Below are 18,369 nucleotides of genomic sequence, written 5' to 3'. Positions count from 1 at the left end.
GTCAAATATCAGGTCAAAGTTGTTTGTTATTTCTCGAGGGTCACAAAGGCACCTCATCCCACTGTTACCAATAAATATGAAATTGGTTTATTATTATCTCTTCATGAACATGTGATTATTGTTTACAACTTTCATGGTTGGATGAATTGGAAAATATAATTTATTTTTAAAATATTTTAAACAATTAAAACACATTGCTCGTACAAATACTGTACATCATTATGCATACTTAAACAGTCAAATATGTGAAAACGGTTTTTCCGATATTCCGTGAGGGTCCCGAACGCACCACTTACTAGTTGTCAAAGTATCAAAAATTTAAATTACATATTTTTGTCACGAAAATATTTATGCTTAGTTATGTCAACTATAAAATTCTATTACTAAAAATGCGTTACATATTTATTTATTAAATATCTTTTTGTCCATACAGTATTGTGCAAAAGGTGAATTTCAATCAGTTATGTTGTTTCCGACGTTTCTCTCGGCCCGCGAACGCACCTCTTCCCATTGACCAGGCATCCCTTCCGGTAGATGAGGTCAACTTTTCCCTAGATCCGCCATTTCAGTCTGGGAGTTTTCTTGTTGCACATTAGTTTGGGCGCTTCTTGGGTCATTTTATCACACAAAACACTCGTCTACAAGCCTTTAGTCTCTCTCCGATAACGTAGAAAGCCTCCGCGCGGCTCCGTTGCTCGCGAAAACCCGCCTCAAGTCGTGATAGCGCACCATTTTTTCCCCCCTTTCAATGCCGGGGGAGCGTCCCTGACCCAAAGTTTTTTGTATGAGTTGCGGATAATAAAAGAGAGGCGAAGGGGGGGAATAGGGCCTCGGGCTTCGGGGTGTTCATCGTTCAGTCATGGCCGGTCATTTTGACGCCGAAGACCGCGCGAGTTGGTACTGGGGCAGGCTGAGCCGCCAGGAAGCCGTTTCTCTCTTGCAGGGACAGAGGCACGGCGTTTTCCTGGTGAGGGACTCCATAACCAGCCCGGGGGACTACGTGCTGTCCGTGTCCGAGAACTCCAAAGTGTCCCATTATATCATCAACAGCATCAGTAACAACCGACTCTCCGGCTCAGGTAACGCTTCTTCCTTGTGTTTTGTGCCCTCAACTCCCCGTTTTCCTCATCTAGTGGAACTATTTCAAAAATGCCGTCCGACTTGCTAAGGCTGTGGCCCCCGTCGCTCCGCCTTCGGAACGAAACCGCCATAGTGGAAAGTCCAATTTGACCTGTTTGGCGACGTAATACCACCGGACCTTCACTGTACCCCCGAGGCATATGAATATTATGTTTTTGGAGTGTGTGTTTTAGAATTCGGCTCTTGTAAAAACACGCTACAGCTACTTTAGTTTAATATAAATGAGAAGTTGTAGGGGCGGCGTTAAGGCTGTGGTGCGTTTAGGACCTAGCAAGTAGCCTACATCGCATGAGTGAAAAGAAGTGTTAATTGTACAAATGTAGGAAGAAAAAGCAACATTGTGACCACCCGTACCCTTGAATTCAACATGACAAAATTTAATCATGTGTCTCATCTGTGGAATTGCGTTTTGAGTTGTATTTAAAGTTAGACTTGATGCTAAAGTAGTGAATTTCTAAATGCAGTTTGGTTATGCTGGGCTAAACACCCCAGCAAAACAAATCGAGACTTTATTTTAAAATTGGGAAGAGCCACACACTTAAATTGATGCTGAAAAAGCAAGTCCAATTTCTGAAATTATGTTTAGAATTGTATTAAAGTTAGAGTATGCACTAAAGTGGGACATAAGCGCACATGAATGCAGTTTGGTTGCTCTGGACTCAACACCCCACCCGACAACCAGCTACAATTAAGACTTTATTTTCTAATTATGAACACCTGTACATTTGAAATAAACCTGATAAAAGCTAAAGACTATTTTCAAAGTGTGGTTGCTGTGCCCTTAAATTGAACCTGGAAAAAAAAAAAGCAACTCATAAGTCATACTTTTGAAAATTATTTCAATTGTAATAAAAGTTGGACATTGGATACAGGAAGTTTGGTCGCACTGGGTTGGAATGCCCTGTGATTGGCTGGCAACCAGACCAGGGTGTAGCCCGTTTCTAGCTATAAAAATGAATGAATGAATCTTTCGAAGGCTGATGTGGGCTGGGTTGCCCGCTTTGCTGACTCCTGGAAGCTTCTTCCTTTTTTTTGAATGGGACTGGGCAGTCTGTGCTGTCACAACCGGGGGAGGAGTGTCGGGGGATGACTGCTCACTTTGGCCTCTGTGGAATGTCTGTCATCCGGCCTGGTCGCGCACTCGCACAGCCTGGCTTCTGAATCTTACGGCTTTTTATGAAACAACATTTGCCCTTTTTCTTGGGCGTCTTCCGCTTTGTAATGATTTAACCATCTTGTGTTTCCTGTATGGTGTTAATGTAACAGGGAGAGTGGATGGGTGTTCCCAAAATGTCTTTTATTTGCTTGTTCTGCGGCGCGCTATTGACTGGCTGGATTAATTGGCCAGTTAGCTGTTTTAAAATTAATTAAAAATCACACTATTAATTTTGGCTGCGGATGATTCTTTAGCTTGACAGCGGATGGTTACGTTAAAGGTAGCACAGTTTGAGCAATAAACATAACTACAAGCATTAAAGTAAAGCATTTCATAAATGTTTGCATATGACATTGAGAATATTTGTTCTATTGGGGTAATTTCCCCCCCCCCATTTTTAAATTATGCAAGTAATTCACTGATTGGAAAGAGGATGAGCGTTGAAGACGTCCTCATAACGTTAAATGTCGAAAGAATCAACACAATTTGGTGGGTGAAAAATGTGGATAAAAAGCCTTTTTAATTAAGCCATTAATCGTGATTAATCAAATTCTAAGATGTGATTAATCTGATTTAAAAATGTAATTGTTTGACAGCTCAAATAAAAACATTTAAAAAAAACGGCCCCCATGGTCTCATTTTTCTGTACCGTGTGCATAATTAACCAAGCTGTCTTTCTTTCGCCAGGCATGGCTCCGCCGCGGTTTCGTATTGGGGATCAGGAGTTCGAGGCCCTGCCGGCCCTGCTGGAGTTCTACAAGATCCACTACCTGGACACCACCACTCTCATCGAGCCCATCACCAAATCCAAGCACATGGGATTCATCAGCTCCTCTGCCGGCGCGCCCCCGCAGCAGACGGAGGAGGCGGAGTTCGTCCGGGCGCTTTTCGACTTCCTCGGCAATGACGACGAGGACCTCCCGTTCCGCAAGGGTGACATCCTGCGTGTGCTGGAGAAGCCTGAGGAGCAGTGGTGGAACGCCGCCAACCTGGAGGGGCGCGCCGGGATGATCCCCGTCCCCTACGTGGAGAAGTACCGGCCCGCCTCGCCCACGGCGGCCGGCCCGGGAGCCCCCGTGGCGGCCACGGGACAAGGGGGTCAGGTCGGGAGCGTTGCTGCCGGCGCCGATGGAACTGGTCAGCCCCAGGCCCCCGGGGACCCGGGCCAGTACGCCCAACCGGTGGTCGCCACCCAGCTCCCTAACCTACAGAACGGGCCGGTGTACGCACGGGCTATTCAGAAGAGGGTGCCCAACGCCTACGACAAGACGGCACTGGCTTTGGAGGTAGCATTTTTTTGTTGTTTCCCTTTTCTACCCGGGCCATCCCCGGCATTCACCGTTGTCCTCCTTTGCCTCAGCCGAGAACGCGTTGTCCGCTAAATGGCCTCGTCACGCCTGCGCACACTTGCACAAAAGTGGCTTTACAAATGCGAGCTGACGAGCGCATGAATGCAACACTCTGTACATTGTAACGGGAGCAAAGCATTCTGGGAGCTGATAGTTCAGCAAGTCGACAAGTGATTTCCCAACCTGTGTTAATGTGCCGCGGGAGATTGTCCAATTTAACTAAACAAATCCAGAGATTGTCATAAAACCCTGGACCCGCTCCTGCTCCTGCTTTGCATACAGCCACCTCTCAATTCCTCATTTCTCACCGTGTCATTATGAGCTCTGCAGTTAAAATGATTTGAGGTACTGTCGCAGTCTGACAAGCCCGATCATTACGTTGCCATTCAGTGACGTATACCGAGGATTAAACTGGACGCGGCCCGAGAGCATAACTCACTCAGGTGGCGTAATGGTGAAATCAAACACTGCTAAGTGCGCGCGGTCTGCAACTTGAACATATTTTGTCTGCCGGCGACATGACACCGTGATGGTGATCGTGTCGATTTACGGATGATTAGACAGACTTATTATTTGTGAAGAAGTAGCATCAGCACGAAAGCAGATATTTAGCCAACGGCCTTGCAATCATGTTGCATGATGCACGTTTTGCTTACAGTATTTTGAAAACGATTAGCGGAACACTATGAGAATAATCGTAATATTACCATAATAGTCATGCTCAAGAAAAAGGTCAAGACTCTTAGGAGAATAAAGTGGATTTTGAGGGGGGTAAAAAAAATCCTAGAATGACGCTGAAGTCTAAATATTACAAAACTAGAGATATCATTTTATCAAGTCATAATTATGAAAATTCTGGAAAAACTCAAGAGTAAAATAACAAAATGACATTCATGGTCATTTATTTTCACGGGGGGGAATTGTTTTATTGAGTTGAAGTATTATTTTTAGAAAAAGGTGTAGTTTAAATAAGTTTTATGAGAACAAAAGTCAAAATATTACAAAATGCATTATTTTATGAAGAGAAAAGCTTCGGAATAAAGTCTCATATTTTTAAAACGAAATACTGCCTTGCAAGAAAACAGTCTAGTTTTACAGGAACAAAAGTCAACCTACTAAAAAACAATCATAATTTTACAAGGAAAAGTTTATGTAAAATAAAGTAAACAATATTACAAACATAATTTTACTAGTAAAAAAAAAAAGGTTTATGAAAATAAAGTTAAATATTTTTTTATCCAAAATAGATTTGCAAAAAAAAGGTTAAAATATGTTTAAAAATGTAAAAATAAAATTTTAAAAATCGCAAAAAAGTTTACAAAACGTCCCAAAATTATGAAAACAAAAACTGAATTTTACAAGTAAAATATGAGAGAAATACAGATTCCAGAAAAAATCAGTCATTAGTCTGAACCGTTAAGTAAAACTGCAGCAGATTACGTCTTATTTCTTAATTCTTTATTTTTTATGTTGTTTTTTTACGGTGTGACCCTATATGTTTATAATGGGAAAATTAGTTTTACTTCTCTAGATTCAACCAATTTCCATCGCACAAGCCTGTGTCTTTAAACCGAGAGCACAATCGGAAAGGGGCTTCATGAAGCTTCATTTTCCCATCAGTTCTACACTTGGCCCAAACCGACTTTTTTTTTTCTTTTTTCTTTTTTTAAATGATCAGTGTGTGTAATTCCTGTCTATCTTTCATTATTTATTTTTTTTGTGTGGTTTCCCCAGGTGGGCGACATGGTGAAAGTGACCAAGATCAACGTGAACGGCCAGTGGGAGGGCGAGTGCAAAGGCAAGCGCGGCCACTTCCCCTTCACCCACGTGCGACTGCTGGAACAAACCCACCCGGACGACGAGAGCTGAGAAATGCTCGAACGCCTGCGTTCCACCTCTTGCGCATTTTTGGTCTGGGTGGGGAACGAAAGAAGAAAAAAAAAAAAAAACTACAGAAGCACACAAAGCAAACCTACGAGCTAAACAGGTCGCAGGCCCTCGAGGCCAACGGGGACGAGTTTAGATTGAACGCCGCCTTTTTTCCATGGACGCCGAGCTCAGCAGAATGACAAAAAGGAAAATATTCCTGATTATTCTGCTTGTCGTGTTTTAAAAGTCAAAACGAGACAATAACACTTTCATTTTTGTACATGTTTTTTTTTTTAATTATTATTAATAAGGTATATGAATGAAACTATTTTTTATTTTTAGGTTGCGTTTCCCCCTTGATGAATAGTGAATCCAAACAGCAACTTGGTTGTGCCTGTTATTTCCTATTAATCCTTCATTACATGTGCAAACCAAAAAGTGAATGTTTACAAGTTCATCTTAGGGTTGGGTGATCCGTTATTGATAGTCAATTGTCTTGAATTGATTAATGCTAACTGGATGGCTACTTCGCTTCAGGTCTGAAGAGTAGGCCGCGCTACATCCATGCTAACAAACAGCTATTATTTCCTTAAAACAACAATAGCATGGAAAGAGGAGTTCACAGCATTTATTAAGAGTTACTAAATTATTTTCATCAATCAAGGTAATGTAATTAAATGCCCATGTTTAGTGAGACCAGAGCCCAAAAAAGTCTTATCTGTTTTAGCTGCCTAGCATTAGCTCACTATGCTAACATTAACAGAAATGATCAGAACATTTTCTAAATTTCTTCCTTTGTGACACCAAATATAAAAAAAGCCAAAATTTAGTCTTGTGTTTAACAATTCTGTGGCTTGTTAGCAAAGATGAAAGCTGTGCAAAATGCCAAACAAATACAGTAGAGTTAGTTTCCTAGCGTTACCTCATTACGCTAAATTTAAAGAAGAAAAAAATCTTTTCAATGCCAAATATGATTTTTTTTTGCCAAATTTCAGGTGAAGACAAGAGATGCGTGAACTGGACCTTTTGCGTCTCCTAGCTTTCCCTCATATTTGATCAATAAAATGTGGTTAATAACCTACCCTAGTCCGGACGACCCAAACAAGTTGGGTTAACTAGCCAATTGTTTGTCTCGCTACGTTAAAATAAGTGTTATGGGTTGACGCCTCGAGATGTAAGAATTTAGAACTTACCCAAATGTCAGGCTTCTGTGTTTTATTACCTGCTGTCTTCCATAATATTTGATCACGGAAATGGCCATGCTTAACATACACCTATGCTAGCATTAGCTTGCTACGCTAACCAATCTGGAAAGTATTGGCAGTTCACTGATGGATATTGGTGTAAGATTTCTTTGTGACTCTATACAGTGTTCCCTCGTTTTGCGCTGGGGTTAGGTTTAAAAAAAAAAAAAAAAAAGATACCCGCAATAAATGAAGTCCGCAAAATAGTTAGCTTCAGGATTTACATTTATTATAAATGTTTTAAGGCTCTAAAATACACTTTTCTCATTGCGACATTTTCTCACAGTTCTCTCGTTTAAACATTCTCAACCATCATAAATTTGATAAAATAGTTAATTACTGTAAAAAAAAAAAGGAAAAAAGAATGGATACAGAATTGCGCAAAAAACAATCTGCGATACATTGAGGCAACAAAAAAGTGAACCGCCTTATAGCAAGGGAACACTATATACGAAACCCAACGTCAGTCTTCTGTCAACTTGTATTAGCACCCAAATGACCGCCAATAACTTGCATAGCGCTAATGAGACGTGCGATCCCAAACTTAGCGTAGATTGTCTTCCTCCATTTTAATCAAGGAAATGTAGTCAAATGCCAATCAATCCCTCATTTGGCCAGAACCCAAACAAGTCGAGTTATGGTAACTATCCTAGCTAGCCAGTGTTAGCTCACAATGCTAAAATGAACAAAAGTCATGGCTCGGTAGCAACATTGAAACAAGAAAACTTGACCTCAGCTTCTGAGGCTACCTTTTGTGTGTGTGTGTGTGTGTGTGTGTGTGTGTGTGTTAATTTAAACAACACAATTGAATCTGCAAATGTTAATACGTTAAGACTGTGAACCACAAACCTTCTGAACCCAAATACGAGCTGCACTACAAATGAGCGGCAAGTTGCGCTGCATTCAAATCATACATGTCAATTGCAGTTTTGCAGACTTGTCCTATTAAGCTGTTCCTAAAAAAAAAAACTATTTCAGCCAACTGTCAGCGTAAAATCCACTCTCAAAAACCTGCATGCTGCTACATTATTACACCCCTTTGTAGTGTCTTGAGTTATTTTTACATCACTAACGTCTTATGAAAGTCGCACCGAAAACAAAGTGGAAGACGTTTTCTATGTCGGTGGAACAATGCAATGTATTGCAGCAAACTGGTTTGTTAGCATGTCTGGCGTTGTGAGACGTTGAGATTATTTGCACAAGAGCAGACTAAACGAGCGAGCGGCCTGAATAACTAGCCAGTCAGTATTGCTTTAAGAGCAAATTAGTATGTGTTTAAATTAATGTTCGGCCAACCTTTTAAAAACAAACGTTTTTCTGAACGAATTTTAAATTAGTGCCGCGAATATTTACTCTAAGGTTGGTTAATTGTTCAAAGGAGTGTTAGGGCAGTAGCAACAACACCAAAAGTATTATAAATCATTAAGACGTCATTGAGGAAAAAAATATTAAACAAAAGTATTTCCAAATACAAGATAGTTTGTTACTAGATGTGGGGAAAAGACTGCATTTCGCAAGGGAAAAAAACTTAAGTCACAATTTTGATAAGTCATAATTACGAAAGTCAAAATACCTGTATTACAAAAACTGTGTGTGTGTGTGTGGCTTTGAAGTTGTAAAAAAAATAAATCCTAAAAATAATCTTAGCAAGTTAAAATATTACAAAAACTATTTTAGAAGGGAAAAAAATCTGGGAAAAAAAATTACAATCTGTTTTTTTCCAAAGGAAAAATCTGAATCTTACTCAAATGTCTTAAGAAAATGAGATTACACGATTTTATGAGAACCCCGCCCCCCCCCAACCCCCACCCCCCAGGAGCGGTCGAAATGTAAAAAAAGAAAAGTATTTCTAAATGAATTAAGTCACAAAAATTGGGGGGGGGATTATTATTATTTTTTTCTGTGTCAAGTCATTTCATGGCAAGAAAAGATGGTGTGAGAATAATCACAATTTTACAATTAGAATTTTTCAGCATTTATTCTCATTACAACTCATCGCAGTGATTTCCAACTCGGTAAAAACGTTACAAATATGTTTGTAACCTATGTCGAAAGTCTTTTATCTGAAGTAAGCCATCTTGTGAGGATACGCCTGATAAAAAAAAAAGTAAACTTGTCATTTTCCACTGAAAGAGAGGAAACATAAAAATGGCCATTTTACAAGGAAAAAGGCTTTTAATTATTATTATTTTTTTTCATTTGAGCGTTTGTCTCATTTTTACTTTGTTAAATACCTTTCACTAAAAAAAATACAATTAGAATTTACAATTTTGTCATGATCTTAATGACTAAACTGACCCGGGTGCGGCCTTTATACTGCTTTGTATATTTTAGACCAGAGATAAACATGCTGCTAAATGCTGTCTGTTTTGGGGTTTAAATGTTTGTCTTTTTTACCCATGTAAAAAAACAACAACAACCAAACTCTTATTGTAGCCTTGCATCAAACATCTTAAATGGGATTGTTGCATTATTGTAACTCATGTGAATGCTGAAGAAACCACTTATGAATCTGGTAACATGCACCTTAATCCCTTCACTCCTTCCGAAATTCTTTGCCCCCCCCCCATAAAAAGAGAGGAAAAAACATTTCGTGCCATTCCACACCACTGTTAAAGGACCATTAAACAAGCAAAATGTAAGATTTTCCATTTTATTTTGTACATTATGTCAAAGTGTTATGAAAGTATATTTCAAGTTATGTTTTATTTTTCTGTATGATGTTATGTGTTAATATACCTAGTCAATAAAAATGTACCAAGATATGAAGAGTTTGACCTTTTTTTTTCTCCCTGGTGGTGTCCCCTCCATTTTCTTGCTGGCTTGAATCTACTTTTATTCCCTAACACTGTCATGAAGTCGTGATTTAAAACTTCGACAGACACTAACCAAGGCTTGAACCCCTAACTTTGGCTTAAATACCCTATTTGACACCCTGACCCGTGCTATAAAATTTTTGGTGACGTCAAAACTAAACAGCATTCATGACGTCACGAAAACTTCTTGGACCTGACGTATTAGATTTGAATTATAAAGCGTCTCCTCGCAATTTTTATTTTTTTTTACACATACGTTCACATTTGACCCTTAATTAACCATAAAAACCAGACGTCACGCATTTTACAGCCACTTTAATGCCCGGTACCTTGATAAGAGTTGGCACAGTGTCGTCAATAATTACCAACTTCTTCCATTTAACCCCTATATATCTGTGAAGTACGACGGCCGAATTGTAGAGTTTCTTTGAATTCATTTGGCGTATTCACTCGTTGCGGCGTTGCGTCATTAAAACGACATTTATCGCTTGCTTTAGCACTTTCATAACGCAGCCTGGTCATGTGCATGGCGGGGAGTGTCGCACTCGTTTCATGCCGAGGAGGGTGGAGACGCGCCGGGTTCCCGGATGCTGCTCCGACGCCATATTTATCGTGGGACCGCGCTGCTTGTTGCTACTCCGCCGCCAGGAATCACCGAGTGGCCCGTCAAGTCCTCCCTTTTCTCTCTCTCCCCCCCACCCCGGGACTTTTCCTTTTTTTCGAACAGCACCCCCCTCCACCTCCACCGCCACCACCGCATTAGCCCAGCACCATGGCGGACAGACAGGACGCAGTATACCAGGCGAAGCTCGCCGAGCAAGCGGAGCGATACGACGGTAAGTTTTTTTTTTTTTTTTTTCCCAGGGATGGGGGTCCGACCTCGCTCGAGGTATGAACTCGCCGGCTTCCCTCCTCCCTGGCCGGGTCGCCCCCTCCGCGTTGGTGCCGCTTCACATGGATCTGCAGGGCTCTGTGGAAACAAAATGGCGGACATATATTCATTGGAATGGACTATTAAAATGGTACAAATTAATCATTCGTGACCAGGGGAAGAACAGCGACGCTATCATATAAGCAACCCACTCTTTCGTGGCCATTTTGCATATTTAATAACGTTTTAAAATGGTAATTGAACCCCCCCTCCCTCCCCAGTGAGTAGCTAGCTGATTAGCCGCTAACCGAGTGAGCTAATTAGCATGCTAGCCTTTCTTCGCCCTCGTCACGCCGAATTCTGCTCGCGGAAGACGGCTACACGTTTCACCTCCACCTCGTCAAAACACGACATGCGTTATCAAAGGAGGAGGTTTGATGGACTTATTTATTAAAATGTGCACTCTTTGTCAGAACTCACCGTAAAATGCACCGCCCCTCGTCAAGTGGTTTAATCGGGGAGGGAGGCTGCTTTTCGTCCTAATCAAGTACCACATTTGATGGTTCGACGCTTTTTATTAAAAAAATAATAAAATAAAAATCTGTCAGGCTAATTTAAGTTTCATGAATGGAGTGGGCGTGTTGCAACGTAGACTGGATGCGTTGAGCTAGCTGGCTACATAGCATCGACATGCTAATTAGTGCCTGAGGATTTTTTTGGGGTGGGGGGGGGGGGGGGGGGGGGGGGGTTAACAGCTCCTGATTAGCATTTGATTTGACCCATAAAAGTTTACAGTCACACTTACTCATGTTGGGACCCCAATAGTGGCCCCAAAACTGGGATACCCCTAACCCATGACTGAAAACTCTAAAACAGACCTTAACCCCCCCACCCTCATTCGAATCTTGGCTAGAAGCCTCATTTTGAAACCCTATTTTGATGCCCTGCTGTTTAAACCCCATTTTACAACCATTACCATTATTTAGAACATTAACCCTGCCTGGCTTGGAACCTAACTCAGGTTTCAAATCATGATTTGAAACCCACTACAACCCAGACTAAAAAAAAACTAATGTGAGCATGAAACGTGACCACGTAAACCCTTGATACCCTAAAATAAATAATTTGAAACGTTAACCTTTTTTATAACCCCAAACCCAAATTATGATTTGAAACCAATTGGCGCCGATATTCAGCATTTAATGAATATCGGCACCGGCTTCTTCTTTTTGTTTTGATAGCCCATATATTAAAAACTGTTATTTTTGCTCTGACGCGCGCTTTTCTCCTCCGTCTTCTCTGAGTCGGCGGCTGTTGACTCTGATTGGTTGCTCGTGCAGTCAATAAGCCAATAAGCAGCAATTGGCAGCTATTGGCCCACGAGCTAACCGTTAGCTCGCGGGCTAACGTAATAGCCCTTTTTCAGTGGCTATTTGGGAGTTATCCCGGGGTTAGCGTGTGGGGTGAACGGTTAGGCCGTGAGCTAACAGCTCGCAAATTAGCAGCTATTTGGTAGTTATTGTGCAGGTGAATGGTTAGCCCAAATTAGCAGCTATTAGCCCATGAGCTAACCAGCTAGCTCGCAAATTGATGTCTGTTAGCTTGCGGGCTAACCTAATAGCCGTTTTTTAGCGGCTATTCGGGAGTTATCGCGGGGGTTAGCGTGTGGGTGAAATGGTTAGCCCGCGGGCTAACAGTTAGCAAATTAGCGGCTATTTGGGACTTGGTGTGCGGAAGCCCACATTATAGTTGGTTCAATAACAGATGGCAAACAAAAAACCTTTAACCATGTTACATATTTGCAAAATCTGTTTAATAAACATGTCCTTGAAGGCATGTAAGCAGTCAAGTGCTGGAGTTTTTATTATTTTATTATTTTAAAAAAATTGACACCAACTTTTTTTCTTCTGCAAATGTATATCGGCTTCAAATATCGGTTATCGGCCTCCCTGACTACCAATAATCGGTATCGACCCTGAAAAAAGCTTATTGGTCTATCTCTAACCCTAACACTGGCTTGAAAACGGAAGTCTGACAAGAAACCCGACTTTGATACACTGTTCCTGGAGTCCAAATTTTAAAACCCTAATCGTGTCATGGAAGTCTGATTTGAAAATCTTACTTGAAATGTGAAACTCTAACCGTTTCTTAAAACCCAACTCTGACTTGGAAACCATGATTTGAAAGCCAAATTACAAACCTCAACCAAGGCTCGAAACCCTTACGTCAAAGTCTAACCAGTCTTTCTTTGACACAAAAAACACTTTTCTCAAAACCTCAATTGAAACCTCAGCCCTTGTTTAAAACCTTTCTGTGAACCCTACTTTAATAGTTTAATATCCATAGTGTGAAATTAGGGTTGAACAATTAATTTACTTCAAATCAACATCATTTTCAAATTGCAAAGGCAGCAATTTTAGGTGAAAAATGCTTCATTTCATTTGGTTGGTGGTCTTTTAAGACCAAAACATGAATATATAATAAAATGTTATGTAATACAGATTAGTTTAATTGCGCTTTTTGCTGTCCAAAAAAATACATGTGAAGAAAGCCTTGAAAAAATAAGTTACCTCGCAGTCACAATATAAGGATTTTTTATTTTATTTTCTCAAGCATTCAGTCTGACTTGAAACCTGAAACGAGGTGTCTCCTGTCAACTTTCAAATCATAAACCTTCCATGAAAGCCTACTAGAAGTCTAGAACTTCAAAACTTACTATTGTGTATTATAAAATAAGAACGGAAGTTCCGCACCTCAAGTGTCCAAATGTACAGAATAAATGTAATATTGGTGCATTCAGTGGCCGCTGTTTTCAGTCTCCTTCACCCTACCATGTGAAAAAGGAAACCACAAATAAAAAATGTACCTGGATTGAATGTCTGAATTCTTGCAAGTCATGAAAAAACGTCCAATGGCGTTGAACGAGTGCAGTTATGTGGCGCGGGTTGATGAAGTCTGTCACTTTGACAATCCATCAAAGAGTTTCTCGAAAGACGCTTGAAATGAAACGACAGGAAAATCTCACGAGACGCGCCGAAGTCTTGCATGTTGTTTTTGGTGCCACTTTTCATGTGTGGATGCCGCAGCCATTTGTTCCCATCCGTTTTCGGTGAATCACCTTGAGGCGCTGAAAGCGAAACTGGCCCGCTTCCCAGCAGCCCGCCAACTTCGTCGATGGCTTGCCCCCGCGCGCACCTCGGAACAATTCGCCAGCTCCATTAACAAAATGCTTGCGTCGGCAAAAAAAAAACACAAAACTTGCTGTTGTTAACAGGAACGCCTCGGGCACGTTTCCAGATCACCGTTTGTTTGTCGTTTCTGTCATGGAGTGGCTGACGCGGGCGCTAACGGCGACCATCCTACGAACAAGCGCGGCTAGCTCGTGTTAATTGAACTTTGCCCCCATCCCCCCCCCCACCCGCCTCGGCGCCGTCAGAAATGGTGGAGTCGATGAAGCAGGTGGCGAGCCTGGACATGGAGCTGACGGTGGAGGAGCGCAACCTGCTGTCGGTGGCCTACAAGAACGTGATCGGCGCGCGGCGAGCCTCGTGGAGGATCATCAGCAGCCTGGAGCAGAAGGAGGAGAGCAAAGCCAGCGAGGAGAAGCTGACCATGTACAAGGACTACCGCAAGCTGGTCAGAGCGCACGTTTGACTCTCGCCGTTGCTCCAGATGACTCACGTCCTGCTTGCGTGTTTGCGTGCGTGCGTGCAGGTAGAGAAAGAGCTGAACTCGATCTGCAAAGACATCCTGGAAGTACTGGACCAGCACCTCATCCCGGCCTCCACCTCGGGAGAGTCCAAGGTTTTCTACTACAAAATGTACGTCATGTTTTTAAATGCCCGATGATGTTGAAAAGAGTTTAACAACTTTCTTGTAGCTAGAGCTGTCAAAATTAATTGATTAACAAATTAATTGACAATTATTTTAATCAATGAGTAATCTTTTGGAGCCATTTTTTTTAAAAAATTTAAATAGTCCAAATCCTCTGATTTCATGTAGTCCTTCATGGAAGAAGACATTTGCAAACTTTGGAAAACAAGTACAACACCAACGTCCCTCTCGCCCCTTTTTTAATCACTATATGAATACAAAGTATGAAATAAACAGCAATGACTGAAACTAGTAAAGGTAAAGAAAAATCTTTTTTGCCTTTTTAAAAAGAAAACTGTGTCTTAAGAATTAGAAGACAAGATGGACATTTGAACATAACTAAAATGGATCAGATAAGTTGATTAATCGATTCTAAAAATAATCGATAGTGACAGCACTACTTCCTGACAAATGAAGTTGTTCCTTCGAAGTGTGACCTCGACATAGTTCCTTGGAAACGAGATTGCACCCAAGCCATGTTTAACTACAGCGTTGCCCCGCGGGGGGACGTGGACCGAGCCTGGCCTCAGTCTAGGTTTGAGTCATTGACGGCCACCCGAGGTTCATAATTGTTACAAGATCCCTGGAAATCTACATTCGTCAATTGAAACTCCTTAACTCATGACAACATAGTTCCTTTGCAGCAAAATGGCACTGAATGGTTATTTGCAAGACATCGGCAAAATACCCCAAAATAAGGAAATCGGGGCCGATAAAATTGGTCGGCTGATTGATCGGTGCACCCCTACTTAAGACGCTATTAATAATGTTGGTATTGGTGAACAAAATGGTGGTTAGTGTTTGTTTACCTTAAATGGTCATCGCTAGCATGCTAATTGCGATTTCTAACAGTTTAGCATTAGATAAAAAGGAATGAGAAGTTACAGCCACTCAATTCGACTCACCTTAATGGATCAACAAAATATGTATTTGGGATGGGGGGGTGATAACTTGATTATTTGATAGGATAATCAATAATAAAAAATAAAAAAAATGACTTTATAGCGACAACCCTAATTGGTTCTCAAAAAAAATAGCTGTGATAGATAATAAATGGGTCGTGCGTTGCCACCTGCAGGAAGGGAGACTACCACAGGTACCTGGCGGAGTTTGCCACCGGCAACGACAGGAAGGAGGCGGCCGAGAACAGCCTGGTGGCGTACAAAGCGGCCAGCGACATCGCCCTTAACGAGCTGGCGCCGACGCACCCCATCCGCCTCGGCCTGGCGCTCAACTTCTCCGTTTTCTACTACGAAATCCTCAACTCGCCCGACCGCGCATGCAGGTACCTCGCATACCTTTCTTTCTTTTTTTGTTGTTGCGTGCGCGTGGCCGTTCTGACCCGCATGGCCAATGTTGCCGCAGGTTGGCGAAGGAAGCGTTCGACAGCGCCATCGCCGAACTGGACACTCTGAGCGAGGAGAGCTACAAGGACTCCACGCTCATCATGCAGCTGCTACGCGACAACTTGACACTTTGGACCTCAGACTTGCAGGGAGATGGTGAGACGCGCTTCCGTTAAACCCCCCCCACACACACACGCGGGATCTGCTTCCTGTCTGTCCTGGTTGGCCCCGCCCCCTTCTAACCTGTCATCTCTTCCTCGTAGATTCTTAAAGGGGGACACATCCTCATTCTCGCTCCCTCCTTAATAAACTCGTTTTGTAAGTCTTTCCTCTTCCTTTGCGTTGCTTCAACTTACTCGTCCCCGACACCTTGACTGGCGACCTCTCAACTCTAACTTGCCTCCTTGCTAGCTTCACGCCATCAAATGAATCCCCTTTTTAAGCACGTGTTAGGAAGTAGCGACGACCCCCCCCCCCCCCCCCACTCGCTATCGAATCTTTCACCAAACGGAAAATGTCTTTGCTTTGCTGTCCAATCACTTCGCACTTCATTAACGACGACCTGTCACAAAAATGGTGCTAGCCGTGTGTGTGTGTGTGGCAGACACCGGTGCTAATGAGCTCCTGGATTCTCTCTTCTTTTGTTAGCGCCGAATCACCCCCCCCCCCCCCCCCCCCGTCTCCATGGCAACCCCTCCCAAGCTTGTTGGCATTTTCCTGGTTAATGTCACAATGAGAAGCGTTCACCAGCGATGTGCTTGCGCACACTTTGACACGTCACCCTGCACCGTGCGTCTGTCGCACTCTTGGTGTTTTCGAGCGCGTGTATCTGTGCCATTCTTTCAGGTTCGAGCCTTCGTTGCTCTGTGTGTGTTCTTCTCATTTCATTTGTGAATGTGTGTGTTTTTGTCTCTTGATTAGTTTTTTTTGTGTCTCTTGTTGTCTATCTGTTTTTTTTATCATTTCTCATTCTTGTGTTTCTGTTTCTGTGCGTCTGTCAGTCTCTGATTCTCTTTTGTGTGTCCGTTTTAGTCTCTTACTCTTTGAACACGTGTTTGTCGTCTGTTTTTTTTCCCCCAACAAGCGAAGTTTGACGTTTTCCCTTTTTTTTTTTTTTTTTTTTTTGTTTCAGGTGACGAACAGAACACAGAAGCACCGCCGGAAGCGGAGGAAGAGGCCCAGTGAGACCCCAAACGGCACGCCACGAGCCCCCCCCCCCCCAACCCTCTTTCCACCCCCCCACTCTCATCCCAGCACTCCTCCACTTGTCCATCCCACTAGTCTTTCTCCTCCATTTCTCCCCTTCACTCCCTCCGCCCTCATCAAAAGACCCCCCACTCTGGGTTTAACCCATCAAGCTGGGGCGATATCCTTATTTTATTTGATTACCCTTTTTTTTTTTTTTTTTCCTGATGACTCTTGTTTGCAAGATTGTGCCCTTTAAGGTCCACGTCCTCTTTTTTGATTTTCGTTTTATGCTTCATGTTGTTGCCAAGTTTGCTTGCCTGTCTTTGTAACACACACACACACACACACACACACACACACGCAAGATTTTATTTAAAAGGTGAGTGCGCGGTGTCGCCGAGAGACGCAACAAAAAGGGAAGCGCAGAACAACTCAAGTGCCCTCTTTATCGAATCACCTCTGACAGGTTTCATTGTTGTTTATTTTTGTTGATTTTTTTTTTTTCTTTCTTTTCTTGAGTTTGTAATCATGACAAACGGCAGAACTTGGCCTTTCTGCTCTTGTCCGCTCGGACCAACCGTGGCGCTCTAGGCAGGGTTCTGTAGTCGCGCTAACTAGCTGATGATGTCGTGAGTAGTGTGAGGCCCAACACTCTTGATGGATTGTATCATAAAACCGTTTTGCATGGGCACAGAGTCCCAACAGGGACAAAAAGAAAAAAAAAAGTTTGGGAAATGGAGACCTGCTGTATCTTAACTCCCCTCCCCCAACCGACTCCTTCAGGTTTACTTGTCTCTTCTTTCGCCTCCTCGCCATTGACCTCCTTCTCCTCTTCCTCCCGGTCGGTGTGTGTGTTACGTGAATCTGATTTGTACTACTGGATGTTGTCACCGGAGCCACAAGTACCATCTGTATTCTTACTGAAAACACGGCATGGAATTAACATTAAACTTCAAACTGAAAAAAAATGTCCTGCTGGTGTGTGGTCAATAGGGGGCGGCAGTGCGCTGGCTGGGAACGCCTCCCTGCTCGTCTTGACTATTTGGCAGTGCTGGGAACATGACTTTAAAAAAGGAATTTGTTATAGGTACTCACTTACTTGCTTAATAAAGTAACGGAGTTAGTAAATGAATTGAATTTTTTCAATTCGATTTTTATTTCAAACTATTTGTATTTTTTATATATAATATTTTTATACAAGGAATTCAAATTACGTCCAGGCTATATAGGGTGTTTTCATTTATTTTTGTTAAAAGTTAAAGTACCACCGATTGTCACACCCACTACTTAAGTGGGGGAAAATTCATTCTCCGCATTTGACCCATCCCGATGGAGCGGTGAGCAGCAGCATCTGGTGATCTAACCCCCCCCCCCCCCCCAATAAAATGCTAACTTAAAGCCCATAAGGAAGATGGAAGACACGTCCGTCACGTCCTTATGGCTCAATGGGTATACATGTTTTTTTTTATAAACACATGGCTAGTTTTATTTATTTATATATATTTTATAATAAAAGC

At 42.2% G+C, this 18,369-nt stretch overlaps 2 protein-coding genes across 2 annotated transcripts; both read left to right on the top strand.

The window, feature by feature from the left end:
* Positions 1-234: 234 nt before the first annotated feature.
* Positions 235-9,527, top strand: LOC144036465 (adapter molecule crk-like). Its single transcript, XM_077547152.1, has 3 exons — positions 235-1,079; positions 2,984-3,582; positions 5,380-9,527. Exons 1-3 carry the CDS (start codon positions 860-862, stop codon positions 5,512-5,514), a joined length of 954 nt encoding a protein of 317 aa, XP_077403278.1. The 5' UTR covers positions 235-859; the 3' UTR covers positions 5,515-9,527.
* A 607-nt stretch (positions 9,528-10,134) lies between these two features.
* Positions 10,135-17,820, top strand: LOC144036468 (14-3-3 protein epsilon-like). Its single transcript, XM_077547154.1, has 6 exons — positions 10,135-10,410; positions 13,882-14,081; positions 14,160-14,266; positions 15,397-15,603; positions 15,684-15,820; positions 16,797-17,820. The coding sequence occupies exons 1-6, from the start codon at positions 10,347-10,349 to the stop codon at positions 16,847-16,849; spliced, it is 768 nt and encodes a 255-aa protein (XP_077403280.1). The 5' UTR covers positions 10,135-10,346; the 3' UTR covers positions 16,850-17,820.
* The last annotated feature ends 549 nt before the right edge of the window (positions 17,821-18,369 follow it).

Source organism: Vanacampus margaritifer, chromosome 16, assembly GCF_051991255.1.
Source record: "Vanacampus margaritifer isolate UIUO_Vmar chromosome 16, RoL_Vmar_1.0, whole genome shotgun sequence".
Taxonomy (NCBI): domain Eukaryota; kingdom Metazoa; phylum Chordata; class Actinopteri; order Syngnathiformes; family Syngnathidae; genus Vanacampus; species Vanacampus margaritifer.
The sequence above is the reverse complement of the archived record's forward strand: the minus strand, read 5'-3'. Positions and strand labels throughout refer to the sequence as shown.

Bases quoted from the DNA above. Each gene is read 5' to 3' on its own strand.
- LOC144036465 (XM_077547152.1), top strand. From the start codon at position 860: ATGGCCGGTCATTTTGACGCCGAAGACCGCGCGAGTTGGTACTGGGGC. The intron at 1,080-2,983 runs GTAACGCTTCTT...TTCTTTCGCCAG, and splicing joins CAACCGACTCTCCGGCTCAG to GCATGGCTCCGCCGCGGTTT. The intron at 3,583-5,379 runs GTAGCATTTTTT...TGGTTTCCCCAG, and splicing joins AGACGGCACTGGCTTTGGAG to GTGGGCGACATGGTGAAAGT.
- LOC144036468 (XM_077547154.1), top strand. From the start codon at position 10,347: ATGGCGGACAGACAGGACGCAGTATACCAGGCGAAGCTCGCCGAGCAA. The intron at 15,604-15,683 runs GTACCTCGCATA...ATGTTGCCGCAG, and splicing joins TCGCCCGACCGCGCATGCAG to GTTGGCGAAGGAAGCGTTCG. The intron at 15,821-16,796 runs GTGAGACGCGCT...TTTTTGTTTCAG, and splicing joins CTCAGACTTGCAGGGAGATG to GTGACGAACAGAACACAGAA.